Source organism: Haliaeetus leucocephalus, unplaced genomic scaffold (assembly GCF_000737465.1).
Source record: "Haliaeetus leucocephalus isolate CR32 unplaced genomic scaffold, Haliaeetus_leucocephalus-4.0 Scaffold1, whole genome shotgun sequence".
Classification (NCBI taxonomy): Eukaryota; Metazoa; Chordata; class Aves; order Accipitriformes; family Accipitridae; genus Haliaeetus; species Haliaeetus leucocephalus.
Window position 1 is genome coordinate 17,570,752 of NW_010972437.1, and position 24,848 is coordinate 17,595,599.

The 24,848-nt window shown below is 57.6% G+C and overlaps 3 protein-coding genes across 4 annotated transcripts in view; 2 read left to right on the top strand and 1 right to left on the bottom strand.

Moving 5' to 3' along the window:
* RNF25 (ring finger protein 25) overlaps positions 1 to 4,752 on the top strand; it is a 5,250-nt gene extending 498 nt beyond the window's left edge. Inside the window, exons 2-9 of the mRNA XM_010569738.1 lie at positions 1 to 103; positions 214 to 281; positions 1,008 to 1,077; positions 1,204 to 1,275; positions 2,013 to 2,153; positions 2,958 to 3,047; positions 3,602 to 3,736; positions 3,853 to 4,752. Of these exons, the coding sequence (XP_010568040.1) occupies positions 1 to 103; positions 214 to 281; positions 1,008 to 1,077; positions 1,204 to 1,275; positions 2,013 to 2,153; positions 2,958 to 3,047; positions 3,602 to 3,736; positions 3,853 to 4,578 (1,405 nt within the window). The 3' untranslated portion in view covers positions 4,579 to 4,752. The remainder of the gene's footprint in view (positions 104 to 213; positions 282 to 1,007; positions 1,078 to 1,203; positions 1,276 to 2,012; positions 2,154 to 2,957; positions 3,048 to 3,601; positions 3,737 to 3,852) is intronic.
* Positions 4,753 to 8,338: 3,586 nt separating this feature from the next.
* LOC104832162 (mitochondrial chaperone BCS1) lies at positions 8,339 to 13,697 on the bottom strand. Its single transcript, XM_010568173.1, has 8 exons — positions 13,666 to 13,697; positions 12,404 to 12,780; positions 11,988 to 12,127; positions 11,678 to 11,872; positions 11,220 to 11,283; positions 10,667 to 10,836; positions 10,088 to 10,205; positions 8,339 to 8,895 (listed from the first exon to the last, which is right to left on the bottom strand). Exons 2-8 carry the CDS (start codon positions 12,721 to 12,723, stop codon positions 8,643 to 8,645), a joined length of 1,260 nt encoding a protein of 419 aa, XP_010566475.1. The 5' UTR covers positions 12,724 to 12,780; positions 13,666 to 13,697; the 3' UTR covers positions 8,339 to 8,642.
* A 150-nt stretch (positions 13,698 to 13,847) lies between these two features.
* ZNF142 (zinc finger protein 142) lies at positions 13,848 to 24,628 on the top strand. Of its 2 annotated transcripts, XM_010568186.1 has the most exons (10): positions 13,848 to 13,936; positions 14,299 to 14,626; positions 15,228 to 15,866; positions 16,105 to 16,368; positions 16,859 to 17,671; positions 17,911 to 18,088; positions 18,776 to 22,010; positions 23,524 to 23,629; positions 24,008 to 24,508; positions 24,546 to 24,628. In XM_010568186.1, exons 2-9 carry the CDS (start codon positions 14,344 to 14,346, stop codon positions 24,505 to 24,507), a joined length of 6,018 nt encoding a protein of 2,005 aa, XP_010566488.1. In that variant the 5' UTR covers positions 13,848 to 13,936; positions 14,299 to 14,343; the 3' UTR covers position 24,508; positions 24,546 to 24,628. The 2 variants fall into 2 exon arrangements, with proteins under 2 accessions (XP_010566488.1, XP_010566499.1); XM_010568197.1 differs by lacking the exons at positions 13,848 to 13,936; positions 24,546 to 24,628 and having other exon boundaries at positions 13,945 to 14,626; positions 23,524 to 23,781; positions 24,008 to 24,078.
* Positions 24,629 to 24,848: the final 220 nt, after the last annotated feature.

A 24,848-nucleotide genomic window follows, 5' to 3' on the forward strand; every position in this document is an offset into this window, starting at 1 on the left:
GTGGGAGCCCTGGGAGATCAGCATCACCCTGCACCCCGCCACGGCCCAGGACCAGGACTCCCAGTACGTCCGCTTTACCCTGGTGCTCTCCGTGCCCCCCCAGGTAGGCTGCCGGACTCCCATGCCCCCTTTCCTCCCCACCCCGGGTCTCTATGCTTTCCTTGTTGCGCTTTGGGTGTTTTTCTTTGTTTTTCTTTTTTTTTTTTTCCTTAGTATCCCAACAAAGTTCCGGAAATCTCGATCAGGAACCCACGGGGGCTGTCAGATGAGCAAATTCAAAAGTGAGTGCCGGGAGGGTGGGGAGAGGGTGATCCTTTCCTCCAGAGATCCGGGAGGCAGAACTGGTGGAAAAGCCTTCTCTCAAATTCATATGGCTCCCCATGTCCGGTTAACAGATGGATACAGGTCCCTAAATGACCTTGATTTAAATTTCATGGGAGCCGCTGGTGCTCAGTTTGACGCTGGGGGTCCCCCCTATGGTTGTTCCCCTGTGGTCCCCCTGAAATGTAATCTAAATCCCCTGGGCTTTTGAGGCTGTTGGTCCTGCTTTGACAGAGGTGGAACTGAACTGAGTCCTTGGGCAGCCCATTGTTGCCTTTGTGCTCCTGTCCTTGGTGCAGCAGAGTGTGTGCAGGGAGACCCTGGTACCTGCCGGCAGCACAGGAGTAATGTGGCTCCTGCCAGACCTGGTCAGGGGCTGCCATCAGATAAACAAAGCCTGATATTCATCAAGACCAAAGGGTGCTGGGTGAGCTTGAGCTGAGGCAGTCAGCAAACCTGCTCTTGCATGTCCTCTGAAGGCAAAGGCTTCCTGTGCGCCGGCTTGTGGGGAGCTGGGAGAGCACGTGAATATGTGTGTGCACATGTGCCCATCCCATGCTGCAGGCAAAGCCTGAAGGCCAGTGCTCTATTTCTTCCTCCTGTCATCGTGGCAGGGTGACAGGTATGTGGGATAGTGAAAAGGTGTGGCTAAATTTGTGTTAAGCATTTCTGCCACTTTGCTGCAGGATTTCCCAGACCCTTAGAAGTGTTGCTGAAGCCAGGCTGGGGACAGAGGTGCTCTATGAACTGATTGAGGTGAGAGCTGGGGGAGACTGGGGGTGACCAGCCACAGACACTGCTCCTGGGCTGCCCGAGGGGTGGGAGAGCCCTGAGCCCATGGGCAGGCCAGTGAGTAAAATGTTTGCTTTGATGCTTCTGCAGAAGGGGAAGGAGATTCTCACTGACAACAACATTCCTCATGGCCAGTGCGTGATCTGCCTTTATGGATTCCAGGTAGGCATGTGTCTCCTGGCCCTGCAAGCTGGCTGGGAAGTGAGGTGAGAGAATGGGGAGCCTGGGGCTCAAAGCTTAGGATATCAGCCTGGGACCAGGGTATGCCTCAGCAGCCCCCTGCCCTGTAGGCAATCCTACTGAGCATGAACATTCCTAAGGCGATATATGCTACTCTCCCCGTCGGCCTGAAGATAACCATCTACAGAAACAAGGCATAGGGGCAGCGAGTGTTGCCAGTGTCTCCAAAGGAGTAGGTAGGGTCTGGGGATAGTTGCTGGTGCATCTCAACTTCCCTGTGTTGGTCAAAGCTCGCCTGGAGTTCAGCACACAGGTGGTCAGGAGGGACTGGAACACATCCGTGCAGGTGCTGAGGTCTGCGGGGAAAGGGGAGCTTGCCTTGTCCAGGTTGCAAGGAGAGGCAGTGCCTGCCTAAGAAGGAGAACACAACAGGTGAGCAGATTGCTGCTTACACAGGAGTATACACAGAGAAATCAGTCACAAAAACTTTGCACCTTGACATTAGGAGCGTTTCTCACACTCAGAACAGGGAGCAGTGTCCCAGTAAGAGCTGAGGAAGTAGAGATGAAGCCCAGCAGAAGATGTTGTGTGGCTCTGCAAGCAATAGTGCTAATTCCCCACTGTCAGCACTGACATGGGAGTGAAAACCCACCTCAGCTGGGGAAGCTACACAACCCTGTGCTCAGAAACCCTTTGAAGCTGCCCTTTCTCCTCTACAGGAGAGAGAAGCCTTCACAAAGACCCACTGCTACCACTACTTCCACTCCCACTGCCTGGCCCGCTATGCCCAGCACATGGAGGAGGAGATCCTCATGCAGCAGGAGGAGAGAGAGCAGCACCCGGCGCCATCCCCCAAACAGGTACCACGTGCTGGGCTTCCTCCCCAGGCCCTCATGATGTCTCTGTTACCCCCTTTGGGACATGGGAGTAAGGGCTAGCCTGACCCAGCAGCATGGTCAGTGTCATGTCCGCACTGAGAATCAAAGCAGGGATTAGACCAAGTGATCCCCAAGGGGCCTTTCCAACCAAAATTACCCCATAAGTTTTTAGTACTTTAGCAGTTGGTTTATTGGATCTCTGGGTCAGTGCCTGCTGTGGAAGGGGGCAGGGGAGTTGCATTTTTGGACTTCTGGAACCACAGGAGTTAGAAAAGAGAGCTCCTTCCCTAGTCCTTGAACTGCAGGGGTTTGCAGCAGGATAAACATTATCACCTGTGTTCTGGGGCAATAAAACCTGCTTGAGCATGTGTTGGAAGAGTTATCAGCCACAGAGCAAACAGCACAGCTGAGTGTGAAACAAGTTAAAGGCTCCTTCCTGCAAAACGCTTTCAAAGACGTGCTGCCTAGATGACATGCTCCGCTTTGGTGTGGAGTAAAATAGATCCTAGCCTAAGGATGACTGAAGCCATATGTGCTGACAGAGGTGGTTTGTACAGCGGTCAGCCACTGGAGCACAAATCCCAGTGAGCCTCGTGGTGGAGAAACCTTCCGTAGCAGTCGTTGAGACACCAGGCTGCCCTCATGCTGCTGGAACCCCCCTGGGCTTCTTTGCACTGGCAGAAGATTGAAGAAGGCCACCCTGTTCCACTTCCAGGCTGGGGTTATCCAGCAGTGTGTGAGCTGTGTTGTGGCCAGGGTTTGGTATCACCTCTTGCCTCCCTGCAGGAAGTCGGTGTGCAGTGCCCTGTCTGCCGGGAGACCCTGGTCTATGATCTCTGTGCTCTGAAGGCAGCACCCGCTCCGCAGCACCCGCTGGTAAGAGATGGGGGCTCACCTGCCCAGCTGCACCCGCTCACTGGGTAGCTTCAACTGGGATGTTATAGCAGAATGAATGCACGCTCTGAGGTCTTCCTAGATGGCCCATCCAAAGGGCAGTTCACAAAACCTAGCAGGGCATCTCCTGACTCTTTGATGTGTCCACAAAGAGCAGGTTTAGTTGTATAGCCCTGAGTCTTGAGCAGATGTGCTGGGGGAGAGGTGATTCTGCCATGGGGCATGTCTCTCTACTCACTGGGATATAATCGGGCTCAGGAGAGTGACCTGATCGTAGCTGCTCTGCATCTTGCCCCACAACAGGATGTCCCAAGGCAGTCACTGCAGGAACAGTGGGTCTGCACTAGCATGCTCTGCCTCTGTCAAGGGATTTCGCATGCATCTGTAGGCCTGGCCAAATGTGGCAAAGGGAAGCAGGTTGCCTGGGTGCTGTGTGATCAAAGGAGGGTTTGGGGAGTAGCTCTTAGCACTGCCAGCTGCCTATCTATGCTAGGTGTTGAGAGAGCCCTTACCCCGCCTTACTTTCTGCCACTCAGGAGCCATACAGGCCGGATGCCAAGACACTGCAGCACCAGGAAGAACTGCGCTTAATTTTCAAGAGACAGCAAGAGAAAGGGGGCATCATTGACCCTGAAGCAGAGAGGAACCGTTACTTCATCAGCCTCCAGGCGGTATGGCACTAGGGGCAAAGAGCTGGCGAGGGGGGCCCTGGACTGCAGGACTGAGTGCTGTTGTCTGCTGTGGGACTCCCCTGTCCCTTTCTTCACTGGTGGCTTCTTTCTTTCAGCCTCCAGCTGCTGTCGATCCAGGCCAAGCAGCCGCTGCCTCTGAGCTGCCAGTGAGTGCAGGTGCTGTGGATGTGCCCCAGCCGCCCAGCCAAGCCTCGGCTCCAGAGCCAGCCGGGGCACCAGTGGCCAGGGCAGAACCCGGGCGGCCCGAGAGGCCTGCTGTGCCCAGAGAGCAACAGAGCAAGAGGGAGAGGCACAGAGGGGAGAGGCCAGGCCCCAGAGGCCAGGGCAGGCAGTCATGCAGTGGCTCACAGGAACCGGCAGAGGAAGCCTGTCATACACTCCATGGCTCCAGGGGGCCCAGGGGCTTCAGCCGGAGACCAGAGCGAAGACCGGGTGGGAGGCACAGCCAGGAGTTTCCAAAGCCTCACAGCAGAAGCAGGGCTGCTGCCTTGGCTGAAAGAAAGGAGTTGTGCCCTGAAGACCCCTCACCTGTAACAGAGGCAGTGGACTTGAAAGAGGAGTGCCGTGATGTGGAGAGATGGACCCCGGAGGCGGGGGCTGAGGCCCGGGGCAGGGAGAAGGAGAACCTGGCATTCAACCGCAGCGACCACAGAGCAGCTCCCAGCTGGCAGGGCCACCACAGGCCCTGGGATTGTGGGAGGTGGGAGAGGTCCAGAGTCCAGGAGCGTGGTTCCTACCCCAGAGCACCAAGAGGGCGAGGAGTGTTCAGGCCCAGTGGACAACGAGAAGCCCATCTCCTTGAGAAGGAGAGTGGCTCCTAGCAGGAGTGGTAAGGGGCTGGGCTGGGGTAGGGAAGGGCTGTTTCTGGGGAGAACAGTGAAGGCTCTGGTGGAGCAGTAGCAAGCAGACACCGTACCCCTTGGGAGGGAGGAGGCAGTTGACATGTGGCACAGCTTGGGACAGCGTATGTGTGGAATGAAGCATCCTGGCGTGAGTGACTGGCTGTCACCAGCGTTGGAGAAGCTGACTCCTGATAGATGATGTAAGCCATGGTCTCAGGGGACCCAGGGGACAGAGAAAGAGTGACTGGGGACCTGCAGCCATCATCCCTGTATGTGAGCTGCCAGGAAATGTGCACACCTACAGAGCAAATGGACTGAGCCTAGCGTGTTGCAACGGCAGAGCCAGTGTCATGGCAGGACTTTCCCTGGAAGCCAGCATCCTGTGGAGCCATGGTGGTGCTAAGTGATGAGGCTGTGCCAGGGCAGCAGCCTGGAGCTCAGTTTGCTGTGTCCCCCATTCCTTCTCAGAGCGCCTTCTCAACTGCTGTCCCTGTCCCTTGGAGACAGCATTGCTGCTTCTGCAGCCCTGACTGCTGTTCAGCTGATGGGCTCAGCCAGGCAAGTCTTTTGTACGACAGGACATTTCCCAGTCCCAGCCAGGAGAGCTAAATTAAGCTTAAGTCAATGCATTGGCAGGTCAGGGCTGTCTGGTGGCTGAGGCTTCGGGTTGGCTCCTGCTCCCCCAAGCAGCCTGAATTTAGCTGGAGCTCCTGCCCTGTCCTTCAGCTGCTTTTGTGCAGGCAGAAGCTGACAGAGACCTGTGAAGAGCACTCTTGCTTTGTGACCTGTATCTGACAGGATCCCTCTCCAAGGCCAGGCCAGGTTGTCTCTTGGAGCTTCCAACAGCCCGGAGTGAAAACATGCCCCAATACTTTGGATACTCTTTCTTACTCTCTTTTCATCTTTGAGCTGATCTTGCTTCAAAGAAATGAGGATTTGCTGTTTAAACTAACTTGGTGCAGTTCCTTCTGGTGCTGCTTCACAGATTTAATGTGTCCCACTCCACAGCCATGATGGGTGATCCCAAGCTTCTGAAGTGGGACACTGGTATTAAATTAATTTGTTGGGTCTTCTCCAGAGCCTGCTCCCTTTGTTTTCTCTGACCTCTCGCTCCTGTTCTTTGCTGTTTGGGGCAAAGGTGTTGATCCCTGGTATTGCTCACTCCAGGCCCTGCTTTGCCTGACTCGGTGTAAGTTGTCTGGCTCACCTGGACAGTACTGACTCCTTCACACTTGTTTGTGCCTTGTGCCCCCACCTCTCTTTTGGCCACACATGGGTTGTTACTGTCTTTCTTCTCCCACTGAGTGCAAAAATGGCCATGCTGTGGTGGACTTGTCAGGTGAGATCCCTGGGAAACCAAAGGCTGTGTGCCGGCTGGGAGGGCATTTGCGCTGTATCTGCCTGGCTGATGCTTTGGCACATGGATGGTGCACAAAAGCTCTCTCTTGAATGGGTCCTTCTCACCTCCTGCCCTGCTCTCTCCATGCCTGGCCTTGTCCTGAAGGAGTTAGTTTAACCCGTTGCCCAAGAACCTTCTGTGCTTAGATTTCCAACGCTGGCCTGTTTTCAACCCTAATGCTGTAAAAGCATTATTTTTTTTTAACTCTTTGGTCTGAACCTACACTACCTGTCCTGGGCTTGGGGATATGAGCACCAGATGTTGTGCCCTGCTGGGGATGAGGGCTGAGCACTCGCTCCCTGAAGAAAGCCCAGATTTTTCTTCAGTGCTTGCTCTGTCCTTGCTCCAGCTAATTTCTGGGTGAACAGCCTGTCCACACTTGGGTGAAAAGGTGTAAACTTTATCTGACGTTGGTGCTTGTTCTGCTGCCTCCATTTGATCATGTCCTGACAGAAACGCGAAGATCTCTGCCCCTTGCAGTAGCTGAAGCTCCTTGGCTTCCTCCAGTGAGCCAGACTTACTCTCAGCAGGAAAGCTGCTGTGGCCAGTGTTTGGAGCATGGGAATTCAGCCATGGAAATCGGAGTGAGTGAGGACTTGGGTAACTTCAGTCAAATGCCAGACGTGTTAGAGGGGAGGCTTTTTTCCTGGGAGTAGGGATTTAGGAAGGGCCCTCACCTTTCTGACTCACTGCTGTCAGCCTGAAGCAGAGGACATTTTGCAACAGCACGTGGAAACATATGTGGGCTAAACAAAACAAACCTTTGCATTGGAGGGGAGGAATGGAGCCTGCACCCTGCCCTGGGGCTCCTTGCTTGGTGTCCACGTGCATCACCCACCTACCTCACAGAGCTGTTGTGAGGCTTAATGGGCAAAAGCACTCATGCTGGGCAGAAGGGCACCAGCGACATCTGTAGCATTAACACTATTAAAAGCAAGCAGAGTGAGAGATGTTGCCTGTGCTCTTGTGTGGTGGCATCATGGTGGGGGCCCATGGCCCCTCTGGCTCTTCCTCACCGCTTCCCCATCCTCCCAAACTGCTGCAAGGCATTTGCTAGTTGCTCGCTGGCCAGTTTTGACCCCCAGCTTTGTGAGACAAGCCTGGATCCAAGCAGTTAGCCTCTGGGATGGCCAGGCATGGGGTTTGAGATGCCAACAGCAGCACCCTGCTCTGGGAGCTGCCTGAGTCACTAGAGACCCCCCATGGCCAGAGGATCAACCCTTCACTTGCAGAAACATTTGTGCAAGTCTAGGGTTGCATCAAAGCAGCGCCCGTTCAGGCTGAAATTCAGCCAGGTGGCATTGGCTGGGCCCCTTCGTATCCCTGAGTGCTCTCAGCTTCACCCTTGGCCCCGCAGGGCAGAGCCAAGACAAGGGCTGAGCAGTGACCTAATGGTTGGGGTTTGGCCTGGAACCAGCTCCCCTAGCTCTGCCAAGGTGACACAGCCCCCCGAGGCAAGGACATGAACACAAGGCTGGCTCTGGGGAAGCTCATTTTGGGACTCTGAAACAGGGACTAGGGAGGAGAGAGGCTCTGGCTGGCTTGTTCTGTGGGTCAGCATGCATACCCTGGCTCCAAGGCACTGGGAAGGAGGTGCAAACCCTGCTCGCTTCTCGATTGTTTTGCAGGCACCTGTGGCTCTACCAGCCCATCCAGGACTTTTGTTCCTGGTGGGAAGGAAGCCTGGTGACAGGGCTGTGAGACTGCCAGCAGCTGGCCAAATCCCTCCTTCAGCCATGCAGGGCCTCTCGTGCTAGAAGGAGAGGAGTAGTTGCCTCCAACAGGGATTTCTGCACCTTGCACTGGGCTGGCCTGGCTGCAGAAATGCCCGTTGGGGTTAACATCAAGCTCTTGGGAAGATGTTCCGTAACCAGCCAAAGCCTCTCATCTGCCCCCACAGGCAGGCATGCAGTAACTCCAGGGCCCCACCTCTCCTCTGGCAGGAGGGACAGTCATGCCTGCCCAGGAACAATGTCCAAGCAGATCTGTGACTTGGCATCACAACTCAGCAGGGCAGGAGCTGTGGCACCAGCCTGCAGCCTGAGGGACAACGAGCTGTCTCTTGGGAGCCACTTCTGAAACACTCTGGATTTGCAGAACTGGCCATGCTGAGCTGCAGTCAGGAGGGCTCTGGACCAGCAGCTGGGGCAACCAGTTAGTGTGGCAACTAACAGGCGAAGGGACCAGAGAGCTAAGAGCCATGTTGTGCACTTCACAGAGAATATTCACAAACCAGTGAAGACTGCTGTCCCTTCAAAGACTAGCAGCTTTAGCACTGTAGCACCCCAATGTCCTGCCCCAGGAAAGTGCCCTTCTGGGGCACCCCTAGGCTGCTCCACGAGGAAGGGGATTCACATCCAGGAGCCTCGGCAGTTTACAGCAATCCCAGCATGAGGCATGCACTGGTGAGTGGGGCCGGTGCAGTATTGCCCAAGTCTGGGGAGCGGCAAGAGCTGATTTCCTCTCCCTGCTGCAAGGCTGGCAGCTCTGACTCTCCACATGTTTTAATAAAAAGCCAAGGCCTTGGACAGGTAGAGGTGAACAGAGACCTGGCCTGCATGGCTGCGCAGCTCCATGGCATCCCCAGGATGGTCAAGTCCTTGCCCCAGTCCTTGCAGTGTGGCAGGGGAAAGCTGGCCCCTAGTCACAGCAGGATGGAGCCTGTGTTTGAAATGGCTCCTTCGGGGTCCGTCTTGTAGAGCATGAAGTGGCCCTGTACCTGGGCAGCGCTGATCTGTTTGGAGACCGCCAGTGCCTGCTCCGCAAACCGCTCGGCTGCAGCCAGGGGCTGCTCGGGGTAGAAGCGCTGGAACATGCAGGCAAGCTGCCAGCGGGAGCAATGGCCCACATACTGCTTGAGATCCACGCGGCCAGGACGCACCAGGGCTGGGTCCAGCCTGTTGAGAGACACAGGGGTGCCTTGAAAACCTGATCAAAGTGTCTTTGCAGGGTGGGTCCTGCAGGAATCATAGAATCATTTAGGTTGGAAAAGACTTTTAAGATCATGGAGTCCAACCATCAACGATGCCCACTAAACCATGTCCTGAAGTGCCTTGTCTATGCGCTTTTTGAATACCTCCAGGGATGGTGACTCAACCACTTTCCTGGGCAGCCTGTTCCAATACTTGACAAACCTTTCAGTAAAGAAATTTTTCCTAATATCCAATCTAAACCTCCCCTGCCACAACTTGAGGCATTTCCTCTCCTATCTCCAGCCACCTGACAGAAGAGACTGGCAGCCACCTCGCTACAACCTCCTTTCAGGTAGTTGTAGAGAGCGATAAGGTCTCCCGTCAGCCTCCTTTTCTCCAGACTAAACAACCCCAGTTCCCTCAGCCGCTCCTCATAAGACTTGTGCTCACCCCTCACCAACTTGGTTGCCCTTCTCTGGACACGTTCCAGAACCTCAGTGTCTTTCCTGTAGTGAGGGTCCCAAAACTGAACACAGTAAAGGCCCCCCTGCTCCATGCTAGCACAGCCAGTGTCCTGTGTGCCAGTGTCCTATCTGCATTGTGAGATGGTAAAGGTGGGGAAGAGGTTTGACCCTGGGGGATTGAGGGGGGAAATCAACCCAAAAGAAGCGCGAGAGCTGGGGAAGGGCTGGCTCCGGAAGAGGAAAAGCGTGTCCTGGGAAACAGCTCTGCCCATCTCTGTCCTATGAGCAACCTCTGAACAACCCTCTAGGCCAGCTCGGTCTGGAGTGAACCAAGCTTGCCACAGGGCAGCGTCTGGCCGGGTGCCGTGAGCCCAGGCTGCATCCTGCCAACCCAACGGGCTGCACATGGGGCTTGTGTTTTACTGGCAGCATGGCCACAACCCCAAAACCTGCAGATCCCCATGGGCAGGAAGCTGGTACCTCTCCTGAAGGGCACAACCTTGCTGGTCTGAACAGCAAGGAAGCATCTGAGGCTCCAGCAGAAGAGACCCTGATTAGCAATCAAGGGTTTGCATCCCAAGGGAGGATTTGGGAAACCTGAATCCCCAGTCTGCACACTGGAGGATGCAAATAGCCCTCCGTAAAGCCCATCAAAAGGGAGCAAGGTTTTCCCATGCTACCCTCCCTGTTCCCTCCCAGACGGCAGCTCTGACCTGTCCACGTAGTTGGTGGTCATGAAGACAATTCGGGCCTCTGTGGAGGCTACACCATCCAGCGCGTTGAGGAGGCCACTGAAGGTCAGGCGCCCCATGCCTTGGTACACAGCTGGGTCTGCAGACAGAGGTGTCTGAGATCATATCCACTGGTCACTAACCCCATGCAGTCTTGCAGGCCACCTCCCTATCACCTGAGGCTTAAGCCAAGCTCCCCACTCTCTCCTTGCCCTGAGGTTGACCCTCTGTCTCTCCCTGGCTGGCAGCACATTTACCTCCCCTGCCCACCTGCACCCCTGGGAACCCAAAAAGAGAATAAGGGAGAAAGCCATCCCCTTTCTCATGCTGAAAATAGCTGGGCAGGAGAAGTGTCTTTGCCTGAGGATAAAGGACCCAAACTTCCCTTTATATAGCCTAGCCACAACTGGGCGAGGTCCAGCTTGGGCCCCAAGGCCCCAGAGAGCTGCCCACTCCTGGTCTCTGCTGGTGTGGCAGAGCAGCCCAGAGTCCAAACCTTTCCCCAGCACAGCCAGCAAACCTCCCTCCCACCACTGGCCCAGGAACAGGGGCACTGCTCACTCTCAGCAGCGAGGTCCCGGCTGACGAAGGCAGCATCCACGTCCTCCAGCAGGATGATGCTCTGCTGCGGTGCCACGCTCAGGAGGTGATTGAGCCGGTCATCAGAGAGGCTGCGGTCGCTGAGGCTCAGCAGGCAGATACTGTACTGCAGCTCCCCAGCCAGGGCTGTGCTGGGAAGGACACAAACCACAGGGGTGAATCACAGCGAGAAAGCCCGGAGCAGAGGAAGAACTGGATCTCCATGGCCAGCAGCAGGAGAGAGGGCAGAGGCATCCTCCCCCAGTGGAGATCAGATATGGAGGGCGGGTGGGAGCCCCCTGCTCAGCCTGCTGGTGCCATGCAGCACTGTGCAAAGCAAGGGTGTGAAGGGCTTGTCACCCTGACCTGTCACGGTGCCAGCAACGCAAATGCTTATACCAGGCACCACACAGGAGGCACAGCCCACTCCTGCATTTCAAACCCAAACTCATCCACACCCTCTCAGAAGAGACCACTGTGCCCCAGAGCAGGCAGCTGGCAGGAAAACTGCTGTTAGCCAGCTGGCAATACTCACATGAAGCTGCTTTTCCCACAGCCAGGAGGACCATACAGCAGGTAGCCTCTTCGGTAGGGGATCCCTAAAAGACAGTGTCCTTTTAGGAATCAGCTGGGTTGCTCTGAGCTCTCTCCCCAGAGCCATGGGGGCTGTGCTGAGCACACACAGAGGATACACCAGAGGAAGGCAAGCAGCAGGGAAAAATCTCTCTGCAGCCATGTCCAGAGAGGACCACAGGCATCCTGCCTCACCCCAACAGCAGCGTCACAGGAGCAATGAACTCTGTGGCTTATAGTGGTTTCCAGGATTAGATTGAACCAAGGGGAGTTTGTTCCTTTGCAGACCCAGGCCTGACCCCAGCACCCGGGCTTGCTCATTTACAGGATGTGGCCAACGTGGTGCCCCACAGCTGTGGCTGCAGGGGGGTAAGGAGCCACGCTGGGCACGGTACAGAGGACGCCACACTGGAGCCTTGCCTCTCTCGCTGTACCACTTGGGGTTGTCGATGAACTCCTTCACGTCGTGGACCAGCCTCTCTGACACACCTTCCTCCAGCACCACAGAGCTGAGAGGCCGCCGCCGGCGGGGAAAGCCAAACTGCCGCCACTCTGCTCCCATGGCCGTGTACATGATTGTCCTTCCCTCCTGCTGCTGCAGTGCCAGCTCCCGGGCTGCAGAGAGAGGCAGAGGGGACAGCTGGCAGGGAAAAGGATCTCCCTTGAAGCTCTGGACATCTCCTGGGAGCAGGCTGTTCCCAGCAGGACCCCATGCAGCTCCCCTACAGACCTTCCCGGAGGATATTGAAGAAGATCTCCCGGTTGGTGCCCAGTGCAGTGAAGGTGACGGACTCCCAGGGTGTCCCTGTGTGCAGGTCGATCATCTGCTTCTCCCGGTTGCGCTCGATGCGAATCCACTTCCTGCGATACCTGGGGTGGGAAGACAGGGTTGGGAGACAGTGGTCCAGCACCACTCAGCTGTGCCCAGCCCAGTTCATGCATCAAAGAGAACACTCATCTTGGGTAAGGAAATCACCTCACACCAGTGAATACAGACTCCTCTCGCTACTCTCAATCTCCTGCCCTAATTCAGACCCAAGGAGGAGGCAGAATCCTCTCTGTTGTCTCCATGGGCACCTCAGGTTGGAGTTTCCTTGCCAAAACAAGGGTCAGTCCCCAAACTACTTTCCCCCTGCCCTCCCTTACCAGATGAAATGGTTCCCAGGGCTGGGGACAAAGTCGAACTTGGTGCTGACACGCCCACTTTCATGCTGCAGGTATGACGTCTCAACGCTGAGGTGCTGTGTGTGCTTGGCATGGTGGGAGATCCAGTTCAGCAGCCAGTGGTAGCTTTTATCCTTGCCGGGCACCTCCAAGGTGATCATACAATGGCGCCTGAAAGCCACCAGGCCAAACTGGGCCCCTTTCCGGGCTAACGCCAGGGCTGTGCCCACCCCAACGAGGCCAAACCCAGCCCCGAAATACGGGTTGTCCTTCAGTGCTAAGACAAAGTCAGAAAAGGGCATTGTGGGAGGTTAAGCGGCTCCTTTTCACAGCATCGTCTCTGCGCTCTGGAAACAAACCTGTGTGGAAAAAGGAGGACTGAATGGCAGCGGGGAATGCAACAGGTCAACCACAGTTGCCTGGCCTTTATTGTGGCTGGTTCGCAAGGCAAAAGGCAGCCTGGCACATTCAGATCCCACACCCGTGCTTATCTTATTAGCGGGGGTTCAGACTGCCGCTGGCCACAGGAACCTTCTCCCTCTCTGCAGCCTCTGGGTGAGACAGGCAGGAGGGGTCCAAGAGCTGGAGGCTCTCAAGCAAGCACAGGAGCATCTGTTCCTTCTTCAGCCATGACAACAAGCCCAGAGTTTTACACAGTTTTATTCTTTAAACAGCTACAAATCACTGAGCACTCCAACTATTTAAGGTTTATTGTTTGAAAAAGCTGAAGTGCGTCCCCAGGCTGAGCCGAGAGCTGTTTCTTTGCTGCTGGCAACAGGCGCGTGACTGTGGTGGAAGCAGCATCTCCATGTCTGGATTAAGGGCACCAGCCGCACACTTAAGGGGCCCGAAGTTTCTCCAGCTCCCTCAGCACAGGTCTGTCAGATATAGGGGATGAGGGGGAGCCTCCCCCAACAGAGAGACAGCCTGACGGACTTGCTCTGCTCCCTCAGGGAGGATCCCACCTCCCCCAGAACGGGGTCTGACCCTGCAGCAAGGCTCCTTCCCAGGATAGTACCTGCCCTGCCCCACAGGAAGGCCTCGGGCCCACGGCAGGGTCCCTGCCCCGCAGTGGGGCCTTTCCCCCCGCAGCCGAGCCTCAGCCCCGCGGCAGGAGCCCACCTTCCCCCGCAGGAGACCCAGCCCCACACCGGCCTTCCCCACGGCAAGGCCCCCTCATCCCCTCCGGCAGGAGCTCGCCCCCGTCGGTACCGGCCTCGGCCTACGGCCCCGACGCCCCTCACCTCCACGCAGCGCCGCTCTAGCCCAAGCCGCGCCGCTCTCTATAGCCCCGACCCTCACTTCCGCCCGGCGCCGCTTCCGGCCGGCTGCCGGCTCGCACCATAGAGCGGAGCCGGGGCGGTCGGCGGGGCAGAGCAGAGCGGCCGCGCGAGCCGCACAAAGGGTGACGCTCCCTCCCGCCCAGCGTGCATCATCGAGATGTGCCAGGGCTGGAGGCACCGGGGCCCGGTTTGAGCCCCCGGCCCGGGGCGACGGGGACAGGCCGGGGCTGCGGTGCGAGGGGGCTGGGACGGTCGCGGCCGTGTGGGGACTCGCGGTGGGCACCTCCTCGCTGGAGGCTGGGCCCAGGTCTGGGGGTTGGGCTCGGGCTGGGGCCCACCTGGGCCCGGGGAGCAAGCCCTGGCTGTTGGGCGCAGGAAGAGGCCCCCGAGTTTGGGGAGGATACAGGGGTCCCTGCACCCCATCTCCCCCGTGGCAGTGGGTTTTACCAGCAGCCTGCTTGGGGCACAGCAGAAGGGAGCCAGCTTTGAGATACCCCAGTTCATACCCCTGCCTGGGGATTGGCCCCCCAAAATCCAGTAGGACCCCATGGCCTCTGGGTTCTCCCTTGTTTAAAGCACTTTCTTCTGTTTCAGTGTAAGAGGCCCTCCTGCCCGGCACCAAGCCAATGCCCCGTGGCAATGAGCGCAGAAGTGGCTGTGTCTGAGGGTCCCAGCAAGGAGATGGAGGCCCTGTGCTCGGAGCTGCTCCTGCCTACACCAGGAGAGTCAGGAGCTGTAGGAAGCCCCAGTGTGGCCAGCACCAGCCTGGCTGGGACGCCCACGCTGACCGCCAGCCAGGACTTGCTGCTGGCAGAGGCGTCGATGCCTGGGGAAGGGGCTCACTCTGAAGGAAGCAACGTGGAAATATTCATCGAGGCAGTGGCTGGCAACATGACGCTGAGCAACGCAACCAATGCCACAGGTATGGTGTGCAGGGAGGGCAGAATGGGCCCTATGGCGCTCAACGGAGGGAGAGAGGTCTGGCAAGGACCCCTGTCCCCTCCAACTGGCACCCTGGGGACACCGCGGTGCCCTTGTGTCTCTGACCTCATATGCGTCATGAGTCTGGTGCCACCATTTAGTGCAGACCTGGCATGAGCTGGGTGTGTGGATGGGGAGGGGTGGCTGTGGGAGTTGCGTGCTAGGTGAGGGGGTTGCTCCAGGCTGTCAGTAGGGACCAGGTGGAGATCTCCACCCTGGACTGTCGCCTCCAACATGCTTCTCACTCGGGTCCAGTGTGGGCACATCCTGCTAGGAATGGGGCTGAGCCCATCTCCCATCTCTGCATGCCTCAAAGGTGCTAAGGGACAGAACTGGTCATCGTGGTCACCTGGGTGGTGGTGTTCCCTCTCTTATGGGAGGTGTCCTGGGATACACCGGGTAGGGGGACGGCTGCAGTTCTCCAAACTAATTTGTGGCAACAGGGATTTATGCTCCTTGTCCAGAGCTGGAACTGAACTGCCAGTCCCAAGCTCTGGGCCTGGTGAAAGCCCTTTTTAAAGCTCACCCCTCCCCCTCTGCAGAGGTGCTGGTCAAAGTGGTGGAGCTGTATTTCTGCGAGAGGTGCGGCCAGAGCTTCCCAGAGGCCTCCCTGCTTTCCCAGCACCAATGCCTGCTGCTGGCCCCCCCGGGGCACCTGGAGCTCCCCGGGACACTGTTGGCTTCTGCCAGGGAGGGCCAGAGCGAGCCGAGGGGTTCGGAGCCACCTGGAGTCAGCACGCAGGAGGGCTCCATTCCCGAGCACCTGCTGTGCCCTGTCTGTCGAGAGGTGTTCACACAGCCCGGCGAACTCAAGGAGCACTTCAAGACCCACCGCGCCCCACCAGGAGCTCTGCCTTGCCCTGAAAAGGGCTGCTGCTTTACCACGGAGGACCGCAAGCAACTGCGCGGCCACCTGCGCCGCCTGCACGGGGCCTCCCCTGTGTCCTGCACCTACCGTGCCTGCCCACTGCTCTTTCCCAGCCGCCTGGCCATGGAGCAGCACCACCGCACGCACTTCCCCTTCCACTGCGGCCACTGCGACTTTGTCACAGCCAATGCCAAGCTCTTCTGGCAGCACAGGAAGGGCCATGCTGCGGAGCCCCCTGCTGAGGCACCTGTGACAGATGGCCACCCTGGCTCGGCCCCCCATGGCCTCGAGCAGCGCTGTGTCCTGCCATCAGGTACAGACGGGGGGTCCGGGGCCTTTGGGTGCTGCAGAGGCTGTGTCCGTGCATCCCAGTTACAACTGGGAGGAGTGGGGGGTGATGCTGTGCTGCTGGAGGGCCAGGGAGCCCTGCATTCCTTCCTCCTTGCATGGTTTGTGCCCCCTATCTCAGCCAGGAGTTTTTTTGCATGTATGTGGGTGAGGGGGCTCCCTCTTGCCTGGAGCATGATGATCTCTGTCTTTCCCCATTGAAGCAGCAGAAGAAGGGCAGGACAAGGTGGGGAATTGCCACCCTGGCTGGGAAGCCACCACAGCAGAAGCCAGGCCAGCAAAGCCCGCAGGCACTGGGGAGGGCTCCTTGGAGGGACAGAAAGCGTCAGCTGGAGAAGAGGACTCGGACAGTGGTGGGGATGAGTCGCCAGAGGAGGATGGCGAGAGCCCCTGCGAAGGCGAGGCCAAAGAGGATGGGAAGGCAGCTCCTGAGAAAGCCAGAGTGCCGCGGGCACAGCACTTCAAAGGTAGGATGTGGAGCCCTACGAGGAGCTGCTCAGGCTTTGTATTATGAACAAGCAGCACAGCCTCGAGACTGGCAGGGAAACATGGGCCGGGCTGGTGGGGCCTGGGGGTCCCTTGCCATCCAGCAGCCCCACATCTCCTGCATGTACCAGTGAATTGTTCCCCCAGCCCTCTGCCCAAGCAAATGCATCCCTTCTTTTGCCTGCCCACAAGCACTGCCAGGCTCAGGCAAAAGTCTGCCAGGCTTTGGGGATCAGGAACACACGAGCAGGCCTGATTCCGGCTGCGCTTTGCCAGTGTTGAGCTGGAAAGAGCTCATCTGAACCATGCTGGTGGCTTGGGGTGGGGACAGTCCCTCTTAAGTAGATGGCCACTGTGTGACCACATATGTGTATAAGCCCTCACCCTGGCACAGCTGGATCGGGGAGAGAATATCTGCCTGTGCTCTCCTTCTCTTCCCTGCTGATGGCTCCCCATCCTCTGCTTTCACAGGGGATGTCACGGAGGGCTCTGAGTACCTCTACAAAACCCACATGTGCCCCGAATGCAAGCGGTGCTTCAAGAAACGGACACACCTGGTAGAGCACCTCCACCTGCACTTCCCTGACCCCAGCCTGCAGTGCCCCAACTGCCACAAGTACTTCACCAGCAAAAGCAAGCTGAAAATCCACATGATGCGGGAGACAGGTGAGAAGGCCCATCGCTGCCCGCTCTGCCACTACAGCTCGGTGGAGAAGAATGCCCTCAACCGTCACATGGCCAGCATGCACGAGGACATCTCCAACTTCTACTCCGATGTTTACTCCTGCCCTGTCTGTGAGGAGAAGTTTCGGCTCAGCCAGGCCCTTAAAGAACACTTGAAGACTCACAAAGCCGAGCCCAAGAGGCTGAGCTGCTTCCAGGGGGGCTGCAACTACTGCGCGGAGGACCGGAAGGAGTTTGTCCGTCACCTCAAGGATGCTCATGGCATCAAGGCGGTGGAGTGCAAGTACCATGCCTGCTCGCTGCTCTTTGGCACAGCCGAGGCCATGGAGGCTCACCGAAAAACCCACTATGCTTTCCACTGCCAGCAGTGTGACTTCATCTGCTCCAACAAGCACGTTTTCCGCAAGCACAAGAAGCAGGGGCATCCAGGCAGCGAGCAGCTCCAGTGCAGTTTCTGCCCCTACGCCACTTTCAACCCCGTGGAGTTTCACGACCACGTGGGCAAGATGCATGCCAATGAGAAGATCCACAAGTGCACTGAGTGCACCTTTGCTACCGCGCACAAGAGGGTCCTCATCCGCCACATGCTGCTGCACACTGGTGGGTGTCCGCTGTGGGGGTCCCAAGAGCCGAGCTGGGATGGGCAGGGAGGGCTGGGTCAGGGCTCCTGGATCCCATCACCGGCTCCTCCACTCTGGTGTCACTTGGCTGAAGTTGTGGCCTGCCCCCATCCCTCCTGTTACCCCCAGCTCCTGCTGAGCTGGTTTCTCTACAGGGGGAGGCAGACCATGTTGCTTTATCCGCTTGTCATGCTGAGGGCATTCCTGTGTTGTGTGTAGGAGAGAAGCCTCACAAGTGTGAGCTCTGCGACTTCACATGCCGGGATGTGAGCTACCTGTCCAAGCACATGCTGACCCACTCCAATGACAAGAACTTCATGTGCACTGAGTGTGGGTACATCACCAAGTGGAAGCACTACCTGAACGTCCACATGCGCAAGCACACTGGAGATCTCCGGTATGACCCCTGGCTCCACTGGCCTGGCAGCATAAGTGGTGGTCCCCAAATCCTGCTCCAGGGGTTTGCTGCTCCAGACTGCATTGTGTTCCCGACTCTCTCATGCCTGGGGGATGGCTACAGCCTGCTCTGTCTGGCATGTAAGAAATGCAGTCTTTGAGCTTGCAGATTGTTGCCAGCATGGTGCTGTGGAGGCAAACCTACTTTTGGTGTCTCCATGACACCAAGGTCTATTACCACATCAGTGCAGCTCTGAGCTTGGGTTCACAGGCTCTGCTGATGTTCGTGGGCCGAGGCCAGCTTGGACATGTACAGGACTCTGCCAAAACATGTTTTTCACCTCTGTGTTATCACCACCTTTGGGCTCAGTCTGCATCCAGGGATGCTGGAGGTGCTGCTGGTGTGTCATGTGTGTGGGCAGGGTGACACGGTCACTGTATGGAATACTCAGGAAATCTATCTCCTGTCCCCAGGCTGGGGGTGTAAAGCACCAGCAGTGCCAAGGGCTGCAGCAGGGAGGAATTGCCTGTGGTAAGAGCTGCCTGGACGGCAAAGGTCAGATCTGGCAAACCAAACAGTACCCCTTCCCCATGTGTCCAGGACAGGGAAGCAGAGCTCAACGTGCCTGACAGGGCTCAGTCTGCCCAGGTTCTTCATGCTGCCTGACCAATTCTGCTTTCCCCACAGGTACCAATGCAACCAGTGCTCATACCGGTGCCACCGCGCTGACCAGCTGAGCAGCCATAAGCTGCGGCACCAGGGCAAAAGTCTGATTTGCGAGGTGTGCGGCTTCGCCTGCAAGCGCAAGTACGAGCTGCAGAAGCACATGCAGGCGAAGCACTCGCAGAACTACCAGGTGCCCATCTTCCAGTGCCAGTACTGCACCTACCAGACCAAGTACAAGCAGGCGCTGCTGAACCACGAGAACTGCAAGCACACCAAGCAGAAGGAGTTTCGCTGCGCCCTCTGTTCCTACTGCACCTTCAGCAACACCAGTCTCTTCTTCCACAAGCGCAAGATTCATGGCTACGTCCCTGGTGACAAGGACTGGCTGGAGAACTATGCCAGCAAGGAGCTGGAGATCAGCTCATCTGAGGCGCTCTTTGGCTATGAGCTTGGCGCAGCCCTGCGTGTGGATGTCAGCTCCCCCCTCGCCAGCAAGGAACAGTGGGCAAAGGCGAAGCCATCCCAGCTGGAGTCCCAGGAAGAAGAGGGCTACCAGCAAACATTTGTGGTACCCCTCCTTGGGCAGGATGCCGCTCCACCAGAGAGCGGCAGCGAGGTGGAGAGAGGTGTGGGTGAGGGGGAGCAGAGCTGTCCCACTGCTGGTGACACCCTGGGAGATGACTGCGTGCGAGGAGATGCTGCTGAAGGCTCAACTGGGCTTGCTGCTTCTGGGGATGTGGCAGAGAGCTGCACCTTGCACTTGGAGGCACTGAATGTCTCGTCTGACCCCCTCCTGGAGCATTTGACTGGAGAAGCCTGTGCAGCACAGTCGGAGAGCGTAGAAATGTTGACCTGCAAGGAGCCTCCTGCAGCCTATGAGATGCTGGGCTCCCGGGATGACCTTGGCTTGGAGGACAATGACAATACACTCGAAGACATCCCAGACTTTGAGGAAGAGGAGGGAGATGTACAGGAGGATGAGGCAGTGAGGCTGGAGGGCAGTGTAGCGGCAGGAGATGGCCAGGGAAAAGATGGCCTAAGACAGGCCACGGGCCACCTTGAGGGGTCATGCTCGGACCACCAGAAGCTGGTGGCAGACACCGAGATGAGAGAGACCAGCCAAGCCGAGCTGCCAGAGGCCTGGCTCAATGTGCTGAAGACAGCTGAGCAGAGCCACCCACCTGTCCCAGAGGACGTGGCTACCCCTGGTGACGATGCCAGAGGCAGCTCGGAGTCAGTACTGAAGGCTCTGCGGAAGCAGGACAAGGAGCAGGCAGAGACGCTGGTGCTGGAGGGCAGGGTGCAGATGCTTGTGGTGCAGTCAGAGAGCCAGATCTTTAAGTGCGAGAGGTGCTCGTATATCACGCGGAAGGAGAAGTCCATGTCCTTGCACTCTAAAGCCAGCTGCCAGAGCCGCCGGGCCCCGCTTGTGTGCCATGAGTGCGGTGCCAGCTTTAAGCAGCAAAGGGGGCTCAACACCCACCTTCTCAAGAAGTGCCCAGTCCTCCTGAAGAAGAACAAGATCCTCAAACCAGCTGGTCAGGAGCCACCTGGGTTGTGCCAACCTGCTGACCACCCTGGTGATAATGGTACAGAAATGGCAGAGAGCGAGAAGAGAGGCTCAGAGGAGTTTGGGCATGCTGAGAGCCCTTGGGAAGCTGAACTGTTGCCCAATAAAACACAAGTAGCAGGCAGTCCTTTGGCTGGGCAACAGGTATCGGGCTGTCCTGCCCCTGAGAAATCCCTGCTGGGTGACAGCACAGAGGTGGCAGAAGAGCCTCCCCAGCAAGGTGATGGGGCTGAGCCAGGTGGAGCCACTTGTCCCCCCCAGCCTGGGAAACCCTCAGAGAAATACCGTCTGGAGGGTGGAAAGCTGCACTGCAACGCCTGCTCCTTCGTGTGCTCCCGTGTCTCCACCATCACCTCCCATGTGGAGGATGGGTGCCGGCGCCTGGAGCAGTTCTGGTGCTCCCTGTGCCCAGAGGCCTTCCGCTCCAGGCGGGCCCTCAAGAGCCACTGTGCTGAGAAGCACATCGTGCATCCCAAGGAGGATGGACCCCAAAGCACCAAGCTCCCTGAGGGGGACCCAGCCGGCATTGAGATGGGCCAGCCCAGTGAGCTTCCGCTGGATGTGGCCCCCCCAAAAGCCACCCTGCCCAAGAGGAGGCGTTTCTCCTGCCCCACCTGCCCCTTCACCTGCCACCAGGAACGGGCCATGAAGACACACAAGAAGAGGGGCTGCGTGGCGCTGGGTGAGTTTCGCTGTGCCTCCTGCCCCTTCACCTCCAAGGCAGCCAAAGCCCTGCGGCTGCACCGCAAGCTGCACCGCAAACACTACAGCAAGCGGCCGCAGCTGCAGTGCCGCCAGTGCGAGTTCACCTGCAAGCAGGCCCGCTGCCTGCGGCAGCACGTCCGCATCAAGCACGAGGGCGTGAAGCCGCACAAGTGCCGCTACTGTGAGTTCAGCACCACACGGCGCTACCGCCTGGAGGCCCACCAGTCCCTGCACACTGGTGTGGGGCGCATCGCCTGCGGCATCTGCAGCCAGACCTTTGGCACCAACTCCAAGCTGCGCATCCACCGCCTGCGGGTGCACGAGAAGACGCCCACCCACTTCTGCCCGCTCTGTGACTACAGCAGCTACCTGCAGAATGACATCACCCGCCACGTTAACAGCTGCCACCGCGGCGAGCTCAACTTTGGCTGCTCCCGCTGTGAGGCTCGCTTCAGCTCTGAGACAGCCCTCAAGCAGCACGTCCTGCGTCGGCACGAGGAGAAGGTGTCCTATGGCTGCCCACGATGTGGCTTCGTGTGCCACAGCGAGGCCACGCTCAAGTGCCACGTGCAGAAGCAGCACCCGCACCTGGAGTGCAGCACCTGCAAGGAGACCTTTGCCACCCGGGAGGCTCTGGATGAGCACAAGACGCAGCATTTCAGCCACCGCTGTGAGCTGTGCAGCTTTGCAGCCAAGGAGCGGCAGCAGCTGGTGCGGCATTACGTGGAGAGCCATGAGCCAGCCACCCCCCAGGACAAACCCCTGCGGTGTCCCTTCTGCGACTTTGCCTGCCGCCACCAGCTCGTCTTCGACCAGCACATGAAGGGCCATGGGGGCACCCGTGTGTACAAGTGCTCAGACTGCGAGTACACCACCAAGAACAGGCAGAAGATCACATGGCACATCCGCATCCACACTGGTGAGAAGCCCTACAAGTGCCACCTCTGTAAATACGCCTGTGCTGACCCCTCACGTCTCAAGGTGAGAGCCCTGCTTGGGGATATATCCTACTGCATCTACATAGGTTGGGGGGGATCCAGACATGGGAATTTGGGGAAGAAGAAACTACTAAGGGGAGGTTTTGTCCTTTGTCCTCTCCTGTGGCTCATACAGGAATAGGAGGTGAGCAGATAAAAACTCATGTGAGTACAGTATGTCTCTTCCCTGCTCCCTGCTGTTGCAGATTAAGGGGAAAGGGGATTTGTAGCAAAGCAAGAAAGTGGGTATCACGGTTTAACCCCAGCCGGCAACTAAGCAACACCCAGCCGCTCGCTCACTCCCCTCCCGGTGGGATGGGGGAGAGAATAGGAAGCATAAAAGTGAGAAAACTCATGGGTTGAGATAAAGACAGTTTAATAGGTAAAGCAGAAGCCACGCATGTAAGCAAAGCAAAACAAGGAGTTCATTCGCTACTTCCCATTGGCAGGCAGGTGTTCAGCCATCTCCAGGAAATCAGGGCTCCATCATGCATAACTGTTACTTGGGAAGACAAATGCCGTAACTCCAAACGTCCCTCCCTTTCTTCTTCCCCCAGCTTTATATGCTGAGCATGACATCTTATGATATGGAATATCCCTTTGGTCAGTTGAGGTCAGCTGTCCTAGCTGTGTCCCCTTCCAACTGCTTGTGCGCCCCCAGCCTGCTCTCTGGTGAGGTGGTGTGAGAAGCAGAAAGGGCCTTGACTCTGTGTAGGCACTGCTCAGCGGTAATGAAAACATCTCTGTATTATCAAGGCTGTTTCCAGCACAAATCCAAAACATAGCCCCATACCAGCTACTATGAAGAAAATTAACTCCATCCCAGCCAAAACCAGTACAGTGGGCAGCTGTCTGCGTTAGCTCCTCTTCCCGCTGACATCTCTGGCGTCCTCTGGGTGCAGCCTTGCACCATTCAAAGCCAAGTTTTGCTGCCTGCTGGCTTGCAGTGTGCTCTGTGGCACCAGTTAGACACAGTGCAGGGAAAGCTCAGCTTCCCTGCAAGCAGAGCCAGACCCTGCCCTCGTTTCTGTAGATGATTAGCATCCTCATGCATGGTAAAGGGCCTTTCCTAGAACAGGAGGGCCAGGCGTGGGGTAATGGAGGAGAAAATGGTCTGGTTTGCTAAAAGGAATATTGACTTTTCTAATGGCCAGGCTGAGGTGGAGCCATCTGGGACTGCCTGGGCAAGGCTGTGCGATGTGCTCAGCTCAGGGCTAGCTCTGTTGGGCTTGGTTTTAACCTGGACTTTGCCCTAAATACCAAACTGGGGAGAAAAGCCTGTGCCCCTCCGCAGGCTGGGACAGAGCAAGCTCAGCAGTATGCGGGTCTCATCCTGACCCTGCTGTGGATCCCCATTGCCCATAGTCTGCCAGGCAAGCAGGCAGCCCTCCTTGCCCCACGCAGTTTGAGATGCCAGAGCTGTCCGTGAGCCCCTCGCTGGCATCCCAGAGCCCTGCACATTCCAAGGGCAGGGTACATGGCCTCATCCTGATCCTGCCTTCTTGCCCTGTGCCCAGTACCACATGCGGATCCACAAGGAGGAGCGGAAATACCTCTGCCCCGACTGCGGCTACAAGTGCAAGTGGGTGAATCAGCTCAAGTACCACATGACGAAGCACACGGGTGAGTGCTGCCCACTGGGAGCGGGCCGTGGGCTACCAGAGACAGTTGGGGCTGCAAGGACCTCTGCTCCTTGCTGCCTTTGCTACCAGTGGCCCAGCTGGAGGTGGGGGAGGACCCCCAGCTGTTGGGGGGCAGCACATTCTCATGTGTTGGTGGGTTGGGGACAGTCCCCCAGGGAGGGAGGGAAGGTGGGGTGGTACGGACCCCAGGTGCCATGTGGTGCCTTGGAAATGGGGGGTCTTGGGGTGCCTGCTGACTTGATGGGATGTAGGGGGGGAGTCCCTGGGGACTGCTGCTCTGTTACAGGGATGGCAAGACCTGCAGGATGGCGGGCACTGTTCCCCCATCCTGGTGCCATTCCCTTTCCTGTTGTCACAGGTCTGAAGCCATACCGCTGCGATGAGTGCGAGTACCGCACGAACCGGGCAGATGCCCTGCGGGTGCACAAGGAGACACGGCACCGAGAGGCCCGCTCCTTCATCTGCGAGCAGTGCGGCAAGGCCTTCAAGACCCGCTTCCTCCTCAAGACCCACCTGAAGAAGCACAGCGAGGAGAAGCCCTATGTCTGCAATGCCTGCGGGCGGGCTTTCCGCTGGGCAGCCGGCCTGCGCCACCACTACCTGACCCACACCAATGAGCACCCCTTCTTCTGCCGCTACTGCCCCTACAAGGCCAAGCAGAAGTTCCAGGTCATCAAACACATCCAGCGGCATCACCCCGAGCGTGGGGCCGGCGACCCCAGCCAAGGGGTGGGCAAGGACCCCAGCACGCCCACCGTCCACCTCCATGCCGTGCAGAGGGAGAGCCGGGCCAAGGGACCCCCCGGGGTGGAGCAGGAAGGAGGGCGCCCTGCAGAGAAGGATGGTGCTTTGCAGTGAGGCCGAATCCCGACTGCTTTAAGGCCTCAGTGGTGCAGGCCTGCTGCGGAGATGTATGTGTGTGTATAGGCATATATGTATATGGGTTGTAAAATATGCGGCTGTATAAAAGGAATCTCTCAAGCTCCTTTTAATACTGTTTCTTGGGGCTGTTTGTAGCCCCGTGTGAGCAGTGGGCCAGGTGCCCACAGAGAAAGAGGGCAAGGACAAGCCCAGCTCCCTGTGTCTCCCCAGCACCACTGCAACCAGACCCAAGCCTGCCTGTCATCAAACAATTTATTAGGTTGCTTACAGAGAAGGGACATGGCGAGGGTTTGTAGGGGCCAGGGGCTGTGATGGGG